Raw genomic sequence first — 20,283 nt, 5'->3', positions numbered from 1 at the left:
GCAAAAGGGAGACCTCATTAAGGAGCATCAAACAGTAATGAAGGAATCAAGAGACTGCCCAACAGTGGGCCACTAACTTCTTTTGGGTGGTCAGACTTCCAAGACAATAGCAATAAAACAGTAAGGATGCAGTAAGAGCTATTAAAAAGATCTATGCTCTTTGATGTTGGAGGAAAATTCTGAGAGTGCCTTGGACTGCAAGAAGATCAAACCAGTCCATCCTCCAGGAAATCAAGCCAGACTGCTCACTTGAGGGAATGATATTCAAGGCAAAACTGAAATACTTTGGCCACATAATGAGAAGACAGGACACCCTGGAGAAGATGCTGATGCTAGGGAGAGTGGAAGGCAAAAGGAAGCGGGGCCGACCAAGGGCAAGATGGATGGATGATATTCTAGAGGTGACGGACTTGTCCCTGGGGGAGCTGGGGGTGTTGACGACCGACAGGAAGCTCTGGCATGGGCTGGTCCATGAAGTCACGAAGAGTCGGAAGCGGCTGAACGAATAAACAACAAAATGCTCTTTGAATAGAGAAGGTCACACCAAATCCCCAGCACCATTTTGCAGACACCAAGCATGCTCCCAAAATTGAAAATCTGCCAATAAATCCTAGCATTATATTTTGCAGAAACGAAAGGCCTATGCTCTTGGGGAAATCATACACACACACAGACACACCAATAACTTCATGACTGTGGCATTTTCAACTGTAATTACTTAATTTAGATATAAGGTCTACAATCAATAGACATGTTTATATTTTAGTAGAGTGCCTTGGCAAAAGAAAACACAGTAATTGGTTCCTCTAGCAAACAGTATCAATGTTACCAAGATCACGCACAAAGTAATAAAGCAATGACAATTTAAACAACATGCTGTCCATGTAACATTGCAAAGCACCAGCTTTTGCTTCATAGCATTTCTGATTCTCATGGCCACTGCTAGGAGAATTAACTTCAGGTGAGACATGGAAGCACAATGGAAAAACAACGAATCCTGCTTCCTGCAACTTGGTGTCTAGGTCACACAACATTAATTGCTAACATATCTTTAGAGGAAATATCCATCTGGAATCAATTAATAATGACAATTATAGGCTATGATGGTACCTATTCCCCAGTGGGCAATCTTTCTGCTGGTTCCTGACTACTGCATAAGTCGTACTTCTGAAAGAAATCCATACCACCCTTTAAGGTCTCATAAACACTTACATTTAAGAATATCTCATTTAAGTATTTGTAGTTCAAATTAAAAGCTCTTGGAGGACTAACAATACAGCATTCTGAAGACTTTCATCAGTTGGACAGTAAATTTGGATATTCTATAAAAGGAAGATTGGAGACACAATAGGAGCAGAAACTTCAAAACTGGGCATTTCATCTGTAACTATTTAACCAATTTAGGATTTGAAGAACTGTCTTGAGCATCTGCACAGAGTCACTACTAAAGGGAGATGTCATCATGGACTTTAAATACCTTGTATGGGCAAGGAAACTCTCTAAACGCAGCACTGTAAACTTGTCAGAGCTAATTAGAGCAGAAGGGAAACCAAGGCAGCTGTCCAGGTTTATGGGGCAAAAAAGCCATTGCTAGCATTATATTGTTTGCAACCTTCACTTTCAATAGATTTCTGCTCTTATGACATGTCCATGACTTGAGAAGGAATATGTTTTATAGGCAGAATGAAGGCGAAAGCACAACAGCATTCATCAATCTCTTCAAATGCATGAAAATAATATTGTGGATCCAACGTATTATAAAAACCATCAGTACGGATTAGATCAACCATCCAACTAGTAGGACAACCTTACACTGGACAGAAAGAACAACAAAACAGAACCCTATTAACAGCAACCTTTAGGTCTGAGCTTCCTTCAGAAAGCAAAGAATTCCCTTCTCGGAGTACTCCATCATACCAATACTTAAAAAAAAAAAATCAGTAATGAAGTTGGGACATAGGGTAGCCAATAAATTGTTGGTGTGTGTTATTGACACACATGCAGAGTATCAGAAAGCGTTTTAGCAGTTGAGACCATTAACGACTCCAGGCATTTCAGTAATTCAGTTGTAGTTATTTATGCAGGTATATGCTATATACCTTCAGCAAAGGATTGTTACCTTGTTGTGGTGCTGGAGCTTGAGCACCTCAATGAAGCCATGAGCTAAACCGTGAAGGGCCACCCAAGACGGGAAGGTCATGACAGAGAGGTCAGACTAAATGCGATCCCTGGGGAAGGTAATGGCAACCCACCCCAGTATTCTTGCCGTGAAAACTCAATGGATCAGTACAACCAGAGATATGTCGGTATACCATCGGAAGATGAGACCCCCAGGTCGGAAGATGGTCTAAATGCTACTGGGGAGGAACAGAGGATGAGTTCAACTAGCCCCAGACGTGATGACGCAGCTAGCTCAAAGCCGAAAGGACGGCTAGCGGACGACGGTGCTGGTGGTGAACGGCGAATCCGATGTTCTAAGGATCAACACACCATTGGAACCTGGAATGTAAGATCTATGAGCCAGGGCAAATTGGATGTGGTTATTGGTGAGATGTCAAGATTAAAGATAGACATTCTGGGCGTCAGTGAACTGAAATGGACTGGAATGGGCCACTTCACATCAAATGAACACCAGATCTACTACTGTGGACAAGAGGACCACAGAAGAAATGGAGTAGCCTTCATAATTAATAGTCAAGTGGCTAAAGCAGTGCTTGGATACAATCCAAAAAACGATAGAATGATCTCAATTCGAATTCAGGGCAAGCCATCTAACATCACAGTGATCCAAATATACGCCCCAACCACAGATGCTGAAGAAGCTGAAGTAGAGCGGTTCTATGAGGATCTGCAGCACCTACTGGACAACACGCCTAAAAGAGATGTTATTTTCATCACGGGAGACTGGAATGCTAAGGTGGGCAGTCAAATGACACCTGGAATTACACGTAAGCATGGCCTGGGTGAACAAAATGAAGCAGGACATAGGCTGATAGAATTTTGCCAAGACAACTCAATGTGCATAACAAACACTCTCTTCCAGCAACCTAAGAGACGGCTTTATACATGGACTTCACCAGATGGACAACACTGAAATCAGATTGACTACATCATTTGCAGCCAAAGGTGGCGGACATCTATACAGTCGGTAAAAACAAGACCTGGAGCTGACTGTAGTTCAGATCATGAACTTCTTCTTGCACAATTTAGGATCAGACTAAAGAGATTAGGGAAGACCCACAGATCAGCTAGATATGAGCTCACTAATATTCCTAAGGAATATGAAGTGGAGGTGAAGAACAGATTTAAGGGACTGGACTTAGTAGATAGGGTCCCAGAAGAACTCTGGTCAGAAGTCCGCAACATTGTTCAAGAGGCGGCAACAAAATACATCCCAAAGAAAAAGAAAACCAAGAAGGCAAAATGGCTGTCTGCTGAGACACTAGAAGTAGCCCAAGAAAGAAGGAAAGCAAAAGGCAACAGTGATAGGGGGAGATATGCCCAATTAAATGCAAAATTCCAGAGGTTAGCCAGAAGAGATAAGGAATTATTTTTAAACAACCAATGCGTGGAAGTGGAAGAAGACAATAGAATAGGAAGGACAAGAGACCTCTTCCAGAAAATTAGAAACATCGGAGGTAAATTCCAGGCAAAAATGGGTATGATCAAAGACAAAGATGGCAAGGACCTAACAGAAGAAGAAGAGATCAAGAAAAGGTGGCAAGAATATACAGAAGACCTGTATAGGAAGGATAACAATATCGGAGATAGCTTTGACGGTGTGGTCAGTGAGCTAGAGCCAGACATCCTGAAGAGTGAGGTTGAATGGGCCTTAAGAAGCATTGCTAATAACAAGGCAGCAGGAGACAACGGCATCCCAGCTGAACTGTTCAAAATCTTGCAAGATGCTGCTGTCAAGGTAATGCATACTATATGCCAGCAAATTTGGAAAACACAAGAATGGCCATCAGATTGGAAAAAATCAACTTATATCCCCATACCAAAGAAGGGAAACACTAAAGAATGTTCAAACTATCGAACAGTGGCACTCATTTCACATGCCAGTAAGGTAATGCTCAAGATCCTGCAAGGTAGACTTCAGCAGTTCATGGAGCGAGAATTGCCAGATGTACAAGCTGGGTTTAGAAAAGGCAGAGGAACTAGGGACCAAATTGCCAATATCCGCTGGATAATGGAAAAAGCCAGGGAGTTTCAGAAAAACATCTATTTCTGTTTTATTGACTATTCTAAAGCCTTTGACTGTGTGGACCATAACAAATTGTGGCAAGTTCTTAGCGGTATGGGGATACCAAGTCATCTTGTCTGCCTCCTGAAGAATCTGTATAACGACCAAGTAGCAACAGTAAGAACAGACCACGGAACAACGGACTGGTTTAAGATTGGGAAAGGAGTACGGCAGGGCTGTATACTCTCACCCTACCTATTCAACTTGTACGCAGAACACATCATGCGACATGCTGGGCTTGAGGAATCCAAGGCTGGAGTTAAAATCGCTGGAAAAAACATTAACAATCTCAGATATGCAGATGATACCACTTTGATGGCTGAAAGCGAAGAGGAACTGAGGAGCCTTATGATCAACATGAAAGAAGAAAGTGCAAAAGCTGGTTTGCAGCTAAACCTCAAAAAAACCAAGATTATGGCAACCAGCTTGATTGATAACTGGCAAATAGAGGGAGAAAATGTAGAAGCAGTGAAAGACTTTGTATTTCTATGTGTGAAGATTACTGCAGATGCTGACTGCAGTCAGGAAATCAGAAGACGCTTAAACCTTGGGAGAAGAGCAATGACCAATCTCGATAAAATAGTTAAGAGCAGAGACATCACACTGAGAACAAAGGTCCGCATAGTTAAAGCAATGGTGTTCCCCGTAGTAACATATGGCTGCGAGAGCTGGACCATAAGGAAGGCTGAGAGAAGGAAGATAGATGCTTTGGAACTGTGGTGTTGGAGGAAAATTCTGAGAGTGCCTTGGACTGCAAGAAGATCAAACCAGTCCATCCTCCAGGAAATAAAGCCAGACTGCTCACTTGAGGGAATGATATTCAAGGCAAAACTGAAATACTTTGGCCACATAATGAGAAGACAGGACACCCTGGAGAAGATGCTGATGCTAGGGAGAGTGGAGGGGAAAAGGAAGAGGGGCTGACCAAGGGCAAGGTGGATGGATGATATTCTAGAGGTGACGGACTCGTCCCTGGGGGAGCTGGGGGTGTTTACGACCGACAGGAAGCTCTGGCGTGGGCTGGTCCATGAAGTCACGAAGAGTCGGAAGCGACTAAACAAATAAACAACAACAATGCTATATACAGTTCTCTTCCAGCTCCCTGGAAGGGCTATAAATCTTTACAACAGCTACAAGCAAATAGTTTCAAAAGTTTTCAGGCTCTTTACTGTATGTCTTGAAGAACCTCCCACAGAATCTTTCCCGTAGTCAGCATACACAGGAACTGCAAAAACGCCTTTACACAAGTAACACCTCTACACACCGGAACAACAGGATAAGAATAGATAACTGTCTTTATACCTGACTCAGCAGCCGCCTTTTCTTTCTCATCGAGAGCACCTGATTCCTGCCCTTGCAGGAATTGCTTTGTGACTTCCCCTGGCAAGCATAATACACCAACAAAAATACATTCAATATATCTAACCTTTTTTGGGGAGCCTTAAAAATTAAATGCATTTAAAATGTTTGATTGAGGGGTAGGCTTTTATATTTTTCCCTCATTAAGGTGAGAAATTACAGTTCTAGCCTTGCAAACTCACTAGAGAAGACCAATATTTGGTTCAAACACGTTTTATAAGAACATCTTCATGCCTGTTGAGAGATGCACCAACTTGCTTGTGTTGTAAGTTTGGAGAAGGCACATGCAGCAGTAGTGAGGACTGTTGTAATGTATTATTGGTTTGAGCTATCCCCACATGCACTGACTCTCTCTCCCTCTGGGGATTTCCCTGGGGATCTAGCCTTGATTCCTTCTGAGTTCTGTCAGTTCCAACCTTTGGTCACAAGCTGCAGAAAAGTACAGCCCCTGGCTTTTCTCAACAGAGCATTGAGTCTCTCTGCCTCAACAGGGCATCTGACATGTAGGATTGCATTGCCTCTGAACATGGACTTTCCATTTCCACATCCTTGATCATGATAGTATGTCGTTTTCCTTTTGCTAAAATACAAACTAAACTGGACAATTTAGCCTATTTTAATCTGCCCAATTCAAAGAGTTGGGATAATTGTTTTAGGATTGCAGAGCAAATGCTACCATTCTGGTCTCACTTATCAGCCAGGGGATTTAGAGGTTCTGGGGGCTGCATCCAGTCCAGGCCTCTGCTTCATCTAGAGAAGCAGTAGCTACAAAAACCCAGTTTTTATGCAGGGCAACCTTCCCTTTCCCTCCCTTCCCCTCCTCTCATCATTCCTTTTTAAAACTGCTTCTTTCTTGTGTTAATGTAAGTCAGAAGAACCATTCTAGCAAATATAGGCAACCTGTGCTCTTTTTCCCCTTTTGATGGCCCTCTGACAATAACTATTGAAAATTAATGGTGCGGTTTTCTGCCCCTTTGAGACACAGAAAGCACATTAAAACTGAAGGATAAGCCCTAGAATAGTTTTAATATAGTTTTTGAAAACCATGAACACAAAAGTAAAGATGAAAACCCTGCCCATTTGCACGATCACCTACCCACTGAGGGTCTTTGATTCCTCCCAATATTAAGCGAGGCCTTCAGCCCATATCCAACAGTGTCATTCCACATCCCCCTCCTCTTCTCTCCTGTGCACCTCCATTCAGTCTAGTACAGAGAATTAGAAGACTCTCCAGAACGTATCTGAGGCATGGAGGAGACCCCTTGCATGAGCAAAACTACACTTGTGTGGCATTGATTGTAATTCAACACTTGGACTGGCTGCAGTGAAGCAAGGGTGCAGCAAAGTGACATTAAGATGGGAAACCTCCAGTTGCTGAAGCTAGTTTGACTGTCCTATGTAGCATCTGCCTAACATATTTCTAGCCTTTTTGGCTTCAAGAGAAAAAACTTGGAATCTTGCCTAGAAAATTCAAAATGGGTAGAAGGAGAAAAGAAATCCTCATCAGTTTGTTTTAGAAAAGCACATCTAGAAAACTCTTTCAGTCTGCTTTATTTAAATAGACTGAAAATTTGTGGCATGCCAACGGTTACATATGTTTCACATATGTTAATTTAGTCCTTTAAATTTATTCTGTTGAAGGCTCAGGATTGACAAGCACAGTTTGTAAGAAGGCTTCATATTCAGAAGGCCTTTAAGAGGAGCATTAAAAGCAATCCTTAATCATCCATAAGTAAAATTTTGTGTAGCATGCTGGAATTCATAGTGTGTCCCTGAGTCCTGCAAAGTAGACACAAGCTGAAAAAAATATTTATACTGATCTTTATTAGTGAAAATATCAGAGCATAGAAACGGTGGATCCAGTAAAATTGGCACTGAGCAGATATATAGCCCACTTTTTAAAGGTTTGCTGGCTTGAATGTTTTTAATACACACGCAGATCAATCTTAAACACACACACAGAGAATAACAGTAAGGTCATTTAAATAAAATATAAATATAGGAAAGAAACCGAAATTTCACCAGAAAACTTTTTTTTTTTTCCAATCTGGTTCCACTTTTGAATGAAAAATAGCATACATTTTGCAATCGTGTTTATTGGTTAGAATATGGAATTACCATCTAAACAACAGTATACTAAGCTACTTATTTATATACATTTGTATGTCACCTATTCATGGGACAGAGCTTGGTGGTCTGTCAGGCAGAGTATTTAAATAACGCTTCTCTATCTCCAGTGGAGTAACAATCCAACACACACACGTTTTAGATTTTACTTTGTGAAAGTCACAATGACACTTTTTATTCAGAGAAAATAGAAACAGGAGATAGAACAAGGTTTTAAACTGGTCTCATAATTGAGGAGAATCTATCAATTATGAGACCAGTTTAAAACTACTGGAGCTGAAACATAGTTTTATCTAACTCTTCTAACAATAGGAACTGAATTAGAAACCTGACTTCACTGTCCAAGCCTTTCTTATCTAGAGGCTGAATAATATAATCTCCTGATAAAAAACTATGGGCATATGCCTATGGAGGTTTTCTTCCATGTTAGTACAGGCACAAAAACCCGGGAATAAAACTGGTACCATCTTAGTTTAGGCACAAAAGGAAAGTTGGGGGAGAGGAAATTAACCAAAGAATTAAGTCAATTTCTCAGCCACCTTTGTGTTCCTACCAAGCAATGGGCCAGAGTCACAACCACGTGCTCTATTTGTCTTCCATGATATTATTGCTCAGCCCACACAAAGAGTTTCTTGCTTAGAAATCTGGCCTATAATTTCCCTACAACCAAGAGGAGAATGATAAGTCAGCAGCTAACTGGGTTCATTTTGTTTCGTTTTTTGAAGCTGGAGACTATTATTGCTGTATTCAGGCAGGCAGGCAGGAGACCAAGCCTGTTAATAATAGTACAAAGAACTGAAAGCAGAGGTGCCTGGTTGTTGATATAAAATTTCTCTACCTTGCAAGGTTCAAATCAGCAGCTTAGGCTTTGCCAGTTTTCCTGAACCATCTGAGAGAGGGGGGGGGGGGCGGGGAGGGAGAGAGAGAATGAATTTCTGAAAATTCCTGCAAAACTTCAAATTATAGCAGACACAAATTTCACAACAATCCTGCCAGAATCGTAGAGTATTCCCTTTTAAGGTGTTATAAGACAATTTCTTATTCCTGAATTCTTTTCTTTAAGCAAAGGCCAGCTTTGCAATCCCTTTTAGTACTAAGGCCTTGCAACTTCTTCCTATCACAGCAGAAGTATCAATGGATAATTTGATCTGGGGGTTTATTTTCCCAAAGGGAAAACACTTGAATGATGCTAACCAGTAAATAGTTTATTTCCACTACAGTTATAATATTTTGACACAACTCAAAGGATTTGTTAAAGGGAAAATTGAGAACTAAGCAAAGAATACGAGTTGACAAATGGTATGTGGAAAATTGTACACATCAAAATGATGAATACTGATAGTTATCTGTACAGTCATCACTAAAAAACCTGTAAATTGCAAGCCACCTTGAGTGTTCATTTCAAATGGAAAGGCAGCATATAAATCAAGTAGGTGAATATATAAATGAATTGGCTTGAATCTGCTATCTAAAACAATGAGAAACAGAACATAGTTCACTATACTAATTCCTAACCTTGAGCTGAAGGTAAAGGCACCCTTAAAAGCTCCTAAGGTACTTCCATTTTGGATAATTTTAGCAGGGTGGCTAGCAAAAGGGGCATTCTAGAAAAATTAACTGTTGAACCTTCCAAACATCTAATATAAGGTATTATAATAATACCTATCCCCTTATCTATCAATGTTGCCCCTAAGAGTCAACACCAGCTTGATGGAACATAATCAGTATTAACAGTGAAACTGAATATTAAAATTACTTTCTGTAAGACCTTGTGCTACTCAAAAAATTTCCCCTAGAATAGGAAGCATCGTCCCAGCTCAGTCAATTTGAATTTTACCTTTCATATTCAAATCAAGATGGAGACAGGAAAATGTTATGTAACAAACCCTGTTTTTAAGCAAAGCCACCTTAATAAAAACAGCTGATGACTCAGTAGTATAAGGGCCTCAACATTAAGGGCAGTAGAAATAGCCAGGAGTGACTTGGCCTTTTCACTGACATTATAAAAGCTCAGAAGTTGTCAAGAAAGCCACTTAACTCATTTTCTCCCTTTCTTCCCTCTTAGGTGGTATGATAACCATTTCATTTCAGAAGAGAAACTAAATGTTTTAGTCATTATGTTCTTGAGCCCTTTCCCAGTTCCTTTTTACTGATAGTATCAATACTGCTATTTAATGTTTAAAGAATATGTTTATCTCCTGCAAGAATTGTACTGAGTTCTTCTTTAGGGATCTTGATATCTATGTGATTAGAGGTTTGATACCCAGGATTATCATAACCTACATGAACAGAATGCAGATTTCTGGGATTCAGGTCCTTTAAGTAGCAGGCTGGAGGTTGCAAGACAATAACTACATTTGATTTGATTTACATTTGCATTTGATTTAAGCAATGTATTTTTGGAAATACTGTAATAACAACAGTTAATAATAATAATAATAATAATAATAAACTCAATCATAATTAAGTATAATAATCTATTGATTCTTTTGGAGATTTTGGAGATTAGACGCAAATGTTTCAGGGCTGCTTGCAGTCCCGGGGCATCAAGTTAAGGACCTCTGGTTTCATAATAACAGTCTTTAAGATCTTCTGATTGAACAAAGCTTTTAACTTTTACTTTTTACAGGTAGTCCTCACTTACTGATGGTAATTGGGACCAGGAACTCTGGCACTAAATGACACAGTCGTAAGGCACATCACGTGACCGTGCCAACTTATGACTGCAGTTACAGCAGTCCCAGTTGCTGTTGTTAGGTGAATCCCACAGGGTTGTAGCATCCCGCAGTCATGTGATCACCATTTGCTATCTCCTGCCAGCTTCCCCATCGACTTTGCTTATCGGAAGCCAGCAGTGAAGGTTGCAAGTGGCGATCACATGTCCGTGGGACACTGCGACATAATTGCAAGCTGGTTGCTGAGTTCCAGAATCATGATCAGATGACCACAGGGACACTGCAACAACTGCAACTACAAGGACAACAACAACTCGTAAGTATCCCTCGTTCAGTGCCATCATAACTTGGAACAGTCATTAGACGAGTGGACATTAAACAAGGACTACCTGTACTGTGCAAAACTGGCTTTCTGAAGGAGAGAGATCTATTTTACTCTTCTGAAGATTCAAAATAATAGTTCTGTACCACTTAAACTTAAAATACATTTTTCCAGGTTACAGACAGGGGCATTCCAGACTCCAACAGGAATTTTTCCAGTGGTGGGGAATACATTGTAGCTTGTGACTATAATACACATGGAAAGAGCGTACAACTAAAGCACACCCATCATTTTTGTTTTTGTTTTTAGGGTTTATGTTGGTGCTTAATGTCATTTTTTTTCAGATAGAAATAGAGCCCAACTGCACAAATATTCTTGGAACGGCATGTACGTTCCTGTACCACAGATTCTGTGTCTGGTTGCACATTTAGAAAGAATAATAAATAATAATGAAATCTTAGTGTAAAAAACAGGTCTGCTATTACTTGCAATTTCGATAACTGTGTAGTCTGGCAATTAGATTACCATTAGATTATCTGATTTCAAGATCATCCATACGTTTATGTTCAATAATTCTTCATGTTCATACATATTCTACCTGCTATTAGAAAAGAAAAAAACGGTGTCAATTTGGCTGGAATTAAAATTTAATGAGCCTTGGAGATAGGAGTCAGCAGAACCTAAAAAGACTCAATGAGGTAGAGAAGAGCAAAATAGACAGCAGGTAGTATATGGAAGACAAAGAAGATAGTGGTGGAACCAGTTCATAATTTTATGTATTGATTTCAATCACTCAGAAAATTCTTTGATTACAGGCTTCTTATTTTATTTTAAAGTTTGTATTCCTAGATCTTTATGGAATTATAGACATACCAGTAAACATAACCAAGAAATATACTGCAAACTGCTAAAACATCATAGGAAGTTGACTTTAACCATTTGAGTTTTATAGGCATTAAAAACAGTAAAGGACAATGTTGATGATTTAACTTAGCAGCAATGTTTGTTTTTTTTGTCAAGTATACAACCTTATGGTTAAGAAAGGAGCCAGTAATTTTTTTGGTTAACATAAGAGATTAAAATCAGAGGGTGTATTTACCTTGTTTAATTTTTTTTTCTCTCCTCTGCCCTCTGAAAGACTTTAAGTAAATTTTGTGGTAAAGCAAAGAACATGAGCACAGAGGGAGTCTGAGACTGTCATAGTGTCTGAATATACTTTTTGTGGTATTGGCAACATTGCTTCCATTAAAGATTGGCCCATGGCTTGAGTTTATACATTTTTATTTTCCTTCCCCAAAAAACTGTAACAGAATTAGGTAATGCAGAGGCAACTGATCTTACTTACTTATGTATGTTTAATTAATTTTATACTATAAGTAGGGTTAAATTTTGAAATGTAGTTATATATCTTCATCCATTCATGGCCCATGTGCAATTTAGTAGATGAAGCATTTTAGGCTGCTAAATTTTCATGGGAAAGGGGGATAAAAACTCTGCCTAGAGTCTGTTCTCCAATCTCTTGCAAGATATATGAAAAGATTGAGACAGCCCAGAATCTGTTGCAGGGGAATGTGAGAACAAAAGTAAGTGACGATACTGGCTTTTGTCCAGCAACTGTTAATACTCTTTGTGACTCCTTCAAAATGCAGTTTGGAAAGTCAGCATTTCAGCAGCTTTTGGAGATTCAGCAATGGCTTTCTTCCCAGACCACAGAAAGCTTCTTCACAGATCACAGAATGCTCTCCAGATCACAGCTCATGAAAAGCAGAACACCAATATCTCAGGTGGGATTCCATGTCTCACTTAGGACACAAACTAAAAATTTAAGGTATGTCAAAACTATACAAGACGGGGAAATAGTGAGGGATGCCCATTTCTAATCCATGCAGGTGCCTTATTTTTATACAAAAGAGGAGAGTTCGTTTTATATAATATAAGAGAAGCTGAATAGGCTTCAAGCCTTTTTCTTCTCAGAATTGCCTGCTAGATGTGGAGAAAGCATTTGCCATAATGGTGCATAAAGAGAGATTACGCCGGAGGTTTCAGTCCCTATTTTCAGCGCATTCCTTTTTCTATTAAAAAGAGGATAATTTATAGCCTACCTTACATATGAACTGAGAAATCAGGTCCAGTTCAAGTTTCCAAAATCTTATTAAAGTTAAGGGGAACTCCAATACCTGGCAAAAACCCACAAATTAAGTCTGTCCCAGTTCTTTCTTTAAAAAAAGCAGTACCTATACAACTCTGTGGGTTGTTCATAAAAACAATTAGGAAGCTTTTACTAGTAGAAAGGGGCTTTTCACTCAGACAAGGAGACAGCAATGCAACCAGAATCTAATGATCCAAGGACAACTATAGAAGCTGTGTGCAGACATTATACTAGAAAATTTGTCTTCTGATTTTGTTTCATTGATTCAGTGGTTTGATTTCAAGATGACATTGAAAAGGGCAGGGAAAAATATTCCTTTTTCTATTTCTGAGATCAATGTTTCAAAAATAACGATTACAGAGTCTTAAAACAGAATTGGAACAAAAGCTGAGATCTGCAAGTTATGTTTTCAAGTAATTTCATTGCCTGAAATAGTAATAATATTAATAAGTACCTAACGATTTCTTCCACTGACTTTGCATATATTGGCAAAGAAAATGGAAAGATGGAACAGGCTTCCTTTTAATGAGTAAGCACATTAAGTACATGGTTTGAAAATAAGAGAAATATAAAAGCATGGGAGAAGTCTGGAATATCATGAAGGAGGGACAGAAGACTGATGTATTAAGATAATTTCATGCAATGTAAGTAACTACACTACTGAATTGAATAACTGAACTAGTATTTGCAAATATAATTACATTTAGCAGTTTCCTCAAACTTGACCCTTCCAGAAATGTTGAATAATGATTCTCGTCATCCCCAATCACCTTGACAACCTGCTGTACAGGCTGGTCATGATGGAGTATATCATAATTGGCCTGGGGAAGGCTACTATAGCATCTACAGCTATTTAATCATTCAGACAATTTTATTTTATTCTGTATCTGAATGAACTGTTCATTTCTAAGAAAAGACTCCAGATTTTAAGATATCTCACCGGTAACGACAAGAACAACAAAAAGTTAACAAATGCCTCTGAGCACTAAGATGACTATCACTGCAGAAAGAGTAAATTGGTAGAACAAACAAACAAAAATCAGCCTTGTCTTAATTTGTAAAAGTTTGAAAGATTTGGGATACGTGTTCATGAAATAAGTGGACACAGTTAAGACTATCAGTTAAAATTCATCCTTGGAATATAAGTGGTGAATTTTTTCATAGCACTTCCAGAACCCAAACATAAGGGGAAAGGATAGAAAGGGATTAATTGGTTCAGAGGGCAAGCAGATACCAAATAGAACTGCACAACTGAAGTTATAAAATACAGCAAGAATCCTGAGGAGGAAACCTAAAATATTGGGAATAAAGAAATAGATAGTGGCAAGCACTGGAAACAGCAGATGGTCTTGGGGAGTCTTGGGTATAACTATAGACAAAGGGGTTCAAGAGTGGAAGAAGGGGGGCAACGGACAGTTGGATATCCAGAGCAGACATCAACAGGCCGTACTTCCAACTAAAATAATTGAAGCACAGTGTTAAGGCCTAACTGTACAGAAGTAACAACAAGAATTTGGGATGGATCAATATCAAAGGCTAAAGGATTGGTGAGGAAAGAGAAAGCATTAACTAGAATATTCTATCACACATTATGATTAGTTGTATGGGTAGACTACCAGTCCCACTAAGTGGGCTGCTAGAAAACGCTAGCTGCATTTTACACTTTGGGAGGAAGTCCTTTTTGGAGGAGGAGGAGGAGGAGGAGGAGGAAGTTACTATTAAAATTGGGTGAGTTTTGCTTATCAGCAACCCAAAAGTACCATTGTTACCCCTATTTGCAACGTCCTTCCCTCCACCTTCAGATCCTGAGGCTGCGCATTTTGCTTCCTTCTGGAAAAAGTTTTTTGCCACTCAATCCTCAGTGCCCCAAATCTGAGATTCCTATCAGACCATTACATTTCCCCTCCCTGCTCCTTGTCAGATGTCTGGGATGAGCCACTTGTGACATCTGAAAGGAAATTATTTTAAAGCAGGCTGTTATAATACGGCAAGGTGGCTCTTTAAGAATTCAATTAACTTCCAGTCTGTTTTGCAATAAATCATCCAAGAACACGTCCTGCCGCTCTTCATTCCAGGGATAGTGTCCGGAGACTGCCCAGATGTTTCAGCCTCCGGTTCTCCTCTGTGGAAAGTTTCCGCCTGGAGGCTGCTGCGCTTAGACATTCTGTTCTCCCGACTCTCCTTAATCTAGAGGGCTGTCAGAGCTGTCACATGAAGAGTGAATCATGGGCCTTGCTGAAAGCCCTTGAGCCTGGAGAGGAGCTCAGGGCAGGCAGCTGCACAAACCCGCACCCAAATGCGCACTCTCCTCATTGGGGGTTTTACAGCTCAACCTTTGGATAATCCCAGAAGCTGACTGACAGGCCTTGTTTGTTCAATAACAGAAATTTGCCAAAAACAAATTGGCTGTCTTTCAAACAGACACCCTGGCCTGGGCTCCTTAGCCTCACCTTTTTCTCCCCTTCCCCACCCACCCCCGCCCCACCCTTCCACACAGCACGATCCATTTTCTTCACTCTAAACAAACCGGAATTACAAAAGAATGCTGCTGCGTTGCTCCCCACATTGTCCCTCCTCCCCGCCTTTCTTCTTCAGTGTTTCCCAGGATAACACATAATCCTTTGCACCTGCAAATGCTCCGCAGACTGCCGACTGCCAAGAATCAACCACGTGTCCTTGCTTCCATGACCAGAGTTCCTACGTTTAAAGAGACAGGAGGTGGGGGTGGGGGGGAACAAAACGTTAGTGTCTGCCTTATTTCTAGCTTGCTAGTTTCCTACCAGGAGGGTGGGTGCTGGCGTTTTAAAAGGCTATTTTTGTGGTATTTTCAATTACATAATAAGTCATCTCCTGTACCCACCGTCCCCCCACCAAAAGACCGCACGTAAAAGTAGATGGTCTGGGAATGATAAATGGCACTGAAGGAGAGGAAGCTTGTTTGCAGAGAGTTAAATGCATATTCATTTCAGGCTGGAGAAATGCAATTTTGCAGATACTGCCCGGATCTTTCTTCCTCTTGGGAAGATAAAACATGAACAAAAAATACTGGAAAAAATATCAGCAGTGATTTCCAAACTGAATATTCATGCCAAGCAAAACCATTTCCAAAGAACTGTTCCACATTACACCATACCCAACACTTTGGCCTATATTAATATTAAGAACATATTAAGTTGACCAGTCCCAAAGCTAAGCACTACTAACTGTGGTCTTAATGATGCAGAAAAATGGCCAGAAGATAGTAACTTGCCCTAGACTAATTGCCCTTGCTCTAACTATATAGCTAAGCTGAAATTTAAACACCGTTTAAATGGTATAGAATTTTATACACCTAACAGCTCAGCTGTGGATCTGTATTCCCCACCTGACCCACATTTTGGGCAGAAATACAAACATCTAAACTAAAAGCCAATTTACAATTTCAGAAATAAAAGCTAATCACGAGCACATTTTCCTCCAGTCGTCCCACAAAATTGATTGACAGACTGTTGCAACAATTCCCAAAGCAGCAATCCCCAATTCCAGTTTTTTTTTAAGTTTTGGGGAATGCTGGAGAATGAAAATTCACAGGAGAGTCGTGTATCTGTAGATAGGGTATAGCCAAAGTAAGGTTCACCACACAACCACAAAAGCCACAACTATTTCTGGAGAAAGACTAAGACTCAAAAGTTCAAATCCTAGGCCAGGATTTGTGATGCCTTCCAGATGTTTTGGAGTACCCTAGATGCATGGCCAGTTGTAAAGAATGGTGAAAGTCTTGTTATAAAACATCTGGAGGGCACCATATTATGAAGGGCTATCACAGACAGTATGACCTCTAACCTAGGTACATGCCAACTTCTTAAAAAGTTGAAACTGAGAGACAAGAACCAAGAAAAATGGGCAACCCTCTTCCCTAAAAGAGCCCAAAGCAATTTAGAGGAGCATGGCCAAAGGGAGAATGCAAACTGGCCAACAGGAAATAACTTAATCCCCTTACAAAGAGGCCAATTTAATCATGGTGTAGTCTTCCCCAGCAAGGCAGGGAAAGCCCTACTATCTGAATCATTTAAAAACAGACCACAGAATGCAGCATTTGAGAACATACCACAGGGAATAATTCCTGCACTGGCACTGGACATAAATGAGCTAACATGTTTCGTTCCATCTCCCTGTTTTACAGAGATCCAACTGAAAATATGCAAGAAAGAAGGAACAAACCCCTCTGCTAGAGGGGAGGAGAACATTGTACAACCATCAGTGAAAGCCTACAAAGTTTGGTGGAATTTTTACCTGGAGAACAAGGATGAGTATATATTTTCCTGAGGGGTGCATTCTGCTGTCAGGGTCTGCATGTACCCCTTTAATCCAGGAATGAGTTAAAGGAGTGAGTTCTCTACTTTGCCTCTCACTCTGTCCTCCCCCACCCCACCCCCCACATACACATACTTCTTCTATCAATCCTCCTTTTACACACATACTTCTCTCTCTTTCCACTCTCTTCCCCTCCGCAAATGTATCAGGGTGGAATAGATAGCTTCTACATGAGATATGAGCCAATCAATTGCAGAGGTCTAGTTCCCCACCACACATGCACCCTTGCCTCTCTTCTCTCCTATCAGTCCTCCCCACCCCCTTCTTTCCCTTTCCATCTTCCTTCTCACGCTGACCTCTCCTGTGTTAAATTAGGCAGAATGTCATATGTAAATTTTGCATGGTATTTTATTCACCTATGCTATAACATTGGGAGCATGGGAAGATATATGTGGATAGAAGGGAATCCCACAATAATATGGGGACTTTTTAATGTAATGGAAACTCACTTGGAGTCTGTTGCTTATGTTGGTTATAATAGCTCATAATCTGCCACTTGGAAAAACAAGGATTAGTCTAGGTATGGTACAGTCCCCATACTGTTTTTTAGATGTTCTGTCTTAAAAAGGTTGCTTCATTGTCAAATATGTAGCAAATTCTTTATCATATATGTTGTTCTAATTACTTTTTCCAAATATCTCATAAGGTGAATGCTTTTAAGGCAAGAGATCAGATAACGGTTTTTTTTCTCTCTGAAAATATGGTAAGTAATTGTCTGGCAGGGGAAGACTTATCAAATCTGATGTCCTTCAGAAGGGTTACAGCTACAACAAGCCAAGCCATGTTTGAAAAGCCAAGTTAAGACTCATTTGGAAATGATTTTTTAAAAAATGACACGAAGTCTCAAGGGTATCTCTATACTGTACCTCTCAGATATGCCTTAACCTATATGCATGGATCCCCTGATACTGTGATGGAATGTGTTCCTGAAGGAGGGGGTGATGTGGTGGATTCCAGCACTGCCACTGGTTCCCAGGGGGAGAACGCATTCCAGACTGATAAGAGGCTTCACAACCCTGACTCTGTTGATGAGAAGGTTAAGAGGTTCAAGGTAGCTCCGCCCTAGAGCCCTTCTGGGTTATTTTCCCTTAGGTTAGTTGAGCAGCCTTAGTCTGGCAAGATCCTGTCTATAAGGTGAGAATAGTAAAGAAGCAGAGTTGGAATACCGGCTCAGTGTGGTTCTTGTCCTGGTTTCCTGACAGAAACGAGAACCACTGTGGTGATTAATGTCATGGACTAGCATCAGAGAGACCCAGGTTCAAGTATACCCTCAGCCACAGAAGCTCACTGGGTGCCTCCGATGATGACTGGAAACCCCTTATGGACTTTTTGCATAAAAATGAAAAAAAAAAACCTTGTGATTTATGGCTTTGATGATTAGACAGGATAGTTTATAGGAAGAAGAGAATCATGATGTAACTTTAGAGAAAGAGGTTAAAATATAATTGCACTTATAACTGCTGTGAAGAATATCATAAGCCATTTTTTTGTATCTTTTTTCTTTCTTTTCTATTTTTCTTTTTCTCCTTTTCCTTTTCCTTTTTTTTTTGCACTTTTAGTTTTCTCTCTGATTTCTTTCTTTTTCTGTTTTCTTCCTGGGTGCCTTTGGGACAATCGCTCTCTCTCAGATCACTCCTAAGAAGCCCCCAAATATAATACAGGCATAGCTTGTTTTATCGAGCTTTGCTTTATTGCACTTTGTAGATACTGCTTTTTTTTTTTTTTTTAACAGATTGAAGGTTTGTGGCAATCCTGCATTAAGCAAGTCTATCAGCACTATTTTTCCAACAGATTAGCATCTTTTAACAATAATGTATTTCTTAATTAAGGTATGTACATTGTTTTTTTAGATATAATGTGTCTAAAAAGTACAAAGATCAGTGGAGACAAGAAAAAAGAAGTACATGCACACAGACACTGCTAGTGCAAATTGGCAGTCCTTTTGAAGTGCAAAATTAATCATCTCTTTGTTTTGTTCTCAAAACATAGAACTGTTTTTGGAGGCAGAAATCCACAAAGTACTGGCTACATCACAATAGCATACTATTTTATTTATTTATTTATTTTCTATCCCGCCTTTATTGTTTTTATAAATAACTCAAGGTGGGGAACATACCTAATACTCCTTCCTCCTCCTCTTTTTCCCACAACCACCACCCTGTGAGGTAGGTTGGGCTGAGAGAGCGCGACTGACCCAAGGTCACCCAGCAGGTTTTCATGCCTAAAGCGGGACTAGAACTCCCAGTCTCCAGGTTTCTAGCCCGTTGCCTTAACCACTAGACCAAACTGGCTCTATACTATACTATGTTATATACTGTATATGTTATACTATGAAGCATAACAGACTATTTGCTGCCTTGTTGTGAGATCCCAAACTCTGATGCCCCCAAAAATTGTGTTTCCTGGCCCAGAGTATAGGATACTACATGCTGATAACACACCACTGTAATCAACATCAAATATTATTGTAAGTCTCTTTCTGATAGAGATTAGCAGAATTAGTAGGATGCCAACAGTAGAAACGGCTATATTGGCCCGTGGATGATAAAGTATGTGTCCTGGTTCAGATGGAGTTAAGTCCCAAATAATCAACAGTCTACCACGGGATAACACAGGATAGTACCAGTCTTTCAAATTTAGATTAATAAGTGTAGGAATCTGCCCAGAAAAACAGTCACCTGATTAACCGTAAACTAAAATAGTCAAATAAGATGATAATTACTTTGGTCTCCTCAGTAAAACCAACTGTGCATATGCACACACATGTACACAGACATACACTAGAAAACGACAAACGCTATTTATCTGCTTCTTTTAGGTCTAATTATCTCTGAACTTAAAAATCAACCGGCTAGGTGTTAATACAAGTACCCAAGGATTCACTCACCCTATTTCTTTCTAATGATTCCTTTACCTGATTGCCTTGGGCATGTACTATTGCAGACAGCAGGATATAATTAACCATGTTTTTGTTCCAGGGCAATACCTTTTCCCACCAGTGTTCCCTGTACTGGAAAGCAAAAAAATGACAAGCAGTGCACTTTTAAAACAG

The 20,283-nt window shown here is 39.9% G+C and overlaps 1 protein-coding gene across 1 annotated transcript in view; it reads right to left on the bottom strand.

Moving 5' to 3' along the window:
- Positions 1-20,283, bottom strand: part of SLC25A26 (solute carrier family 25 member 26) — a 139,604-nt gene that overhangs the window by 14,526 nt on the left and 104,795 nt on the right. Inside the window, exon 7 of the mRNA XM_063291543.1 lies at positions 15,506-15,575. Coding sequence (XP_063147613.1) covers positions 15,506-15,575 — 70 coding nt within the window. The remainder of the gene's footprint in view (positions 1-15,505; positions 15,576-20,283) is intronic.

This window comes from Candoia aspera, chromosome 2 (genome assembly GCF_035149785.1).
Source record: "Candoia aspera isolate rCanAsp1 chromosome 2, rCanAsp1.hap2, whole genome shotgun sequence".
Taxonomy (NCBI): Eukaryota; Metazoa; Chordata; class Lepidosauria; order Squamata; family Boidae; genus Candoia; species Candoia aspera.
The sequence above is the reverse complement of the archived record's forward strand: the minus strand, read 5'-3'. Positions and strand labels throughout refer to the sequence as shown.